This window comes from Phialemonium atrogriseum (assembly GCF_030411735.1).
Source record: "Phialemonium atrogriseum strain 8032-3 unplaced genomic scaffold QBC33scaffold_50, whole genome shotgun sequence".
Taxonomy (NCBI): Eukaryota; Fungi; Ascomycota; class Sordariomycetes; order Cephalothecales; family Cephalothecaceae; genus Phialemonium; species Phialemonium atrogriseum.
The window spans coordinates 36,276-40,861 of NW_026848187.1; the positions used below are offsets into that span (position 1 = coordinate 36,276).

A 4,586-nucleotide genomic window follows, 5' to 3' on the forward strand; every position below is an offset into this window, starting at 1 on the left:
ACTGGATTGTCAATGTAAGTATATTGCAAACACTGGGCGCAGTAACCTTGTAACAACGTAATTCCTTGAATGCCACAGTTTGGCAGGCACGGGCAATTGAAAATTACGTTGTGTCTGCAAGTAATTATTAGTATTGTTGTTCTTATTGTTACTCCGACTGTGGGTATGCGGTGGAGTGTGGAAAAACAGTTCCCTCGGGGCAGATTAAAACCCGACCTCTCTTCCTGGATCCAATTTTGTGGCCGGGCTGTCCGCTAAAGCACCTGCCAACGGTTTCCTTCGGTGCTGTCCAGTGGGGGGTGCTCTGCACTTTTTTCCGCGGGCAGGAGCGTGACGGGATTGCGGGTCCTCGCTTCTTGATCCACCAATCAATCTTTGGTCGCAAGGTGCTTCGCTTGTGGGACTGCCGGGGTTTGTCGCGTCTATCGGATTGTCGCAGAGTGCCTATGTCATAATAGTCATGTTTGGGAAAGAGCGCAGCAATGTTACAGGAAGGTATGTTCTATGCCTCACGGTTATTTAAACCCCCGCAATCCCCCTCCAGCAGCTGTTCCTGTTTCTCCGCTAGATATTCTGCGTTTTTTTTTGGTTGGAGTCATCATCATTCGCCGCAGCTCAATTACCAGGCAAACGCATTTGTCACCACCAAAACATCGTGAATCGAATCTTCCGCTCCTGCCACTTGCATCTGATTCATGCTAATACCATCTCTCATAGAAACCACAATGGAGCCACTCAATGCCATCGAGGCCATCGTTGTCCCTGTCCTGCCGAGGATGGACAGCCACATTTACCGTGCCCGGCACCAACAGGCGGTTTCGGCTGCGAACACCCAGGACGGTCTGCCCAGTACCGGCCCCAGCTGGCGGTATGCCAAGTACAAAATTGCAACGAATAGGGTCATGAATGGGGCAAGGAAACTGCTGAAGTGGTTCACCAAGCACCAAATTGGCATTGGCGATGGTGCATAGATCGAACATTGCCAAGACGTCGAAAATACCCTCAAGACCGCCCTCTTCTTGAATTTTGACAAGGACCTCCTACGTAGCGCGCTGGATCGACATCCGATAAATCGCCGCATCTTGGCCAAGGCAATTCGAATCGCCGAGGAGACGGTTGTTTGGGCCCTGGAGTATGAAATCTCCAGCAAGTACACTGGCCCATGAGCTGACGTTCCTCCTGCAGGATGGCCAGAAGCAGGGCTTGGCTCCTTGAGAGGGAACCTTATTGGTACGACTCTCTGTACGGACGCAGGCAGCATGAACGCTACACCCGAGTAGCGAAACGACAAGTATACCATTAGGAAATGGTGGCAAGAACTCTTCGGAACGCCACGCCGATTAGACAGGGAAGATGCCCTCCAGTGGCTTTGGCAGACGCTCTGCCTGGAGAGTATGAGTACTAGTATATGTAACGACTTATAACTACGTAGAAGAGTAGGACTAGGGCAGTGGGTAACAAGCATATAATTAGAAGAAGGACATATAAGTTAGAAAGGAGGCAAATGGCTTGCAGGGGCTGGGGGGCTAGGGGGCTCTATAGTCTAGCACACATAATTATATCCCCTTTCTACTTTTGTGACTCAAACTTGACTTTGACTTCCATGCTCCATTTCTAAACAACAATGTTTGATACTCTAGCTTTAAAGCCTACGATGCTGCCCCTTAAACTAACTGTATCGAACCTAACCATGCCGTTTCCCTCACCGCTAGGTTTTCCCATACGGAGTTTCCTCATCAACATCGGCGTCGACCCAACCCTGGTATTCTACCTACTTGCCATGCTCAACAGCGCATCTATCTTCGGCGGCATCCTGCTATGCTTCCTAGCCGACTGCTTTGGCTGCCTTAACATGCTTGCTGCCGCCGGAGTCATTGCTAACTTCTCTACGCTAGTCTGGAAACCTCACAGTCTAGAGAAACACTTGACTGTGGTGGCCATGGACACCCTGTTTGCCTCCCTTCACGGCAACCCCGACACCAGCATATGGTATCCTCTGAGGACATCTCCCAACTCCGGTGGGAGTTGGAACTTTTGCTTGGCGATTAGATCCTTCGTGCCTTTCCTCGCGCTGGTGACGGCGAGCTTGTCGACTCGGATGGTGCATGTCTTACGGTTGTCGATCTTTGCTATCTTGTCCGAGAGTTTGCCAAGATGCTCTTGATGATGTTGTTGGTTGCTGAGAGATCTGCCCCGTGGACACCACCCCTTTGGCTGAGTTGTGGAGGGAGCCGTTGGCTGTGTGCTGTGTCATACAGTGATTCATCGTCGGGGTAGAATTTACTGCGGTTGAAGTACTCGTTGAGATAGGCTAGCACGCGAATGTAGGTAGGTTACAGGATACTGGCTATTGATCTACTGTTGCCACTGTTGATGGCTGTACTGGATGCAGCGGTCACGTCTCCCCTGATACCGCCATGGGTTTGCAGAGTAAGCCGCGCGGAGGTTGCATCGTCGAGATTCTAGATGTATAAGGCTAGGGGCCCCCCCTCGCTGCCCATTCCCATGCTAAGCAATCCCGTCGGGACGGAGACATAAGCCCGCCCGACGGAGCCAACTGGTCGTTTCGCAAGCCCGAGTCGGACCGGCAGGCAGGCGTCTGGCCTTACCGCGCTGCCACGCCGTTCGAGGAGCAGCCGGCACAGCAGATCTGAGTGGCCCTACCAGTACGCTCCCAGCCCCAGACCCGGGTCGTCGAGCAGGCGCTGCGTCAAGCACCCACCTCGCCCGTCGACAGCCCCGCCGCGCCCAGACGCAGGGCCGAGCCCACACCGCCGGCAGAAGAAGAGGAGGAGCTGTGCGAGACGTGCCTCTTCATGGCAATGTACGGCGCCGAAATCCCCGACCTCTGCCCGGGATGCCACCGTGACATCGTCGTTCCGCCCCGTCGGTGCCGCGTCTGCGGGTGGACTCCTCGGGCGCCGGGACCCGTTCGCCAGTCGGCACTGGTACCTGCTCGAGGGGTGCCACCATCTCCTGCTCGTCCGCCAGCGCCCCTTCGACAGCCGGCACTTCCTCGCCGGCCGGCACCAGTACCGCCACCAGCAGCATAGCCGCGACCCCGGTCCGTCATATCCAACGCCGGGACGGTCGTGCCGCAGGACAGCATCTCCAACCTCGGCATGCAGGGTTTGTCCCGGCGGGCTGGCGGGCAGGCCACAATCATCAGCAGCAGCTCTGACTCGGAGGATGATAGCCCGGATGAGGACTCGGACGATGGGACTGATGGGAGTGACGGCGACGACTCGGACGACGACGGCGGCGGTGGAAATGCCGGTGCCGGGGCCGGGACTGCTCCCCCGGGCAGAGGCGGCGGCACGAACCACAGCCCAAGCCGCAGACCCGGAACCGGAACCGGCCGCCCGGCAGCCCTCGACGTCTCAGCCATAGCCACGCTCCCCGCCTCCATGGCGCAGTACCGCACCCAGCACGTGGCGACCATCGGCCGCGTCGGCACTCTGGTCGCCTCCTGCTGGCCCAGAGACTTGCCGAATGCGTCTTCGGGCCCGAAGATGACGAAGGAATACCCGCCGTCCACGCGCGCGCGACGACGTTGCTGCGCAGGGAGCTGCGTGGTTTGTGTCGCATGGAGGACAATGCGGACAGGCGCGTGGCTGCGTCGCCGGTGTTTGGGCGGGCGGGGACTCTGGGGTGGGGGATGAGGACGGGGAGGTGGATTAGGGAGTGGACTGGTGTGCCGGGGGGGGATGAGGGGGCGGTGGGTGCTGGTGGGACGGCATGGGGGTTGGCGGAGAAGGTTGCGGGGGGAGTTGGAGGCGGGAGGGATTAAGTTAGTGTAGATTGGGACTGGTTGGTTCTGGATGGATGGGGTTGGGATTGACTGGATGCCGCTGTGGTTTTGGCATTGAGGATGCTGATATATCATGGAACGGCACGACTGGGAAAAGTGCAAGTTGAGATAATCCTTTGCTTAGTTCCCCATTTGAGATTGAAGGATGGTGATGCATTGAGGTTAATGATCAATTGACTGACGCCTAGGACGGTGTCTATCTGTAAGTAGCCTGCCCCACCGCAATCATGTGAAGTTTCTAAAGCGAAGTGCTGCATATGTGCTGTGCTGGCGGGGACGGCGATGGCAATTCAGCGACAATGCAACGCTATAAGTAATTATGTAATGCCGATACAGGGATACTAACAGCAGCAGCGACAGCAGCGGTGACTTGGAGTCGCAAAGTACTGGCACATAACCCCGCATTTGTTGTATCCGTCCTCCTCCAAACCACGCTGCCTTCCCAATCACCGCAACTTCATCAATTCGAGAATAAATGCGTGTTTTGGCCAAAAAAATCCGTAAATGCAAAAACTACCCACAGACTGCGAACGACCTGACCTTTTTGAGCGGGGCGCAATTGCGGCTTCCCAGCGACAGCGACGCCGACGCCGAGGTCACACACCTGGCAAAAAATCTGCCAGCCCAATCCATCTCCACCTGCTTGTGCTCTGCCCCTGCACACAGAAACGGTGCATGTCCTAAGTAAAGTGGGGTCAGGCCTAGCCCGGCGAATTGTGACCCACTCACTCCCTTTCGGAGGGGCCGTCAAATTTTTGATCCGTTTCAGGTGCAT

General features: G+C 56.1%; 1 protein-coding gene across 1 annotated transcript; it reads right to left on the reverse strand.

Moving 5' to 3' along the window:
• Positions 1–1,569: 1,569 nt before the first annotated feature.
• On the reverse strand, positions 1,570–4,586 carry QBC33DRAFT_519987 (uncharacterized protein; the record flags this gene model as incomplete). The annotated part of the gene is made up of 10 exons (XM_060426323.1): positions 1,570–1,614; positions 1,654–1,673; positions 1,776–1,859; positions 2,115–2,188; positions 2,257–2,311; positions 2,360–2,462; positions 2,723–3,614; positions 4,158–4,197; positions 4,333–4,467; positions 4,541–4,586. 10 exons carry the CDS (start codon positions 4,584–4,586, stop codon positions 1,570–1,572), a joined length of 1,494 nt encoding a protein of 497 aa, XP_060278140.1.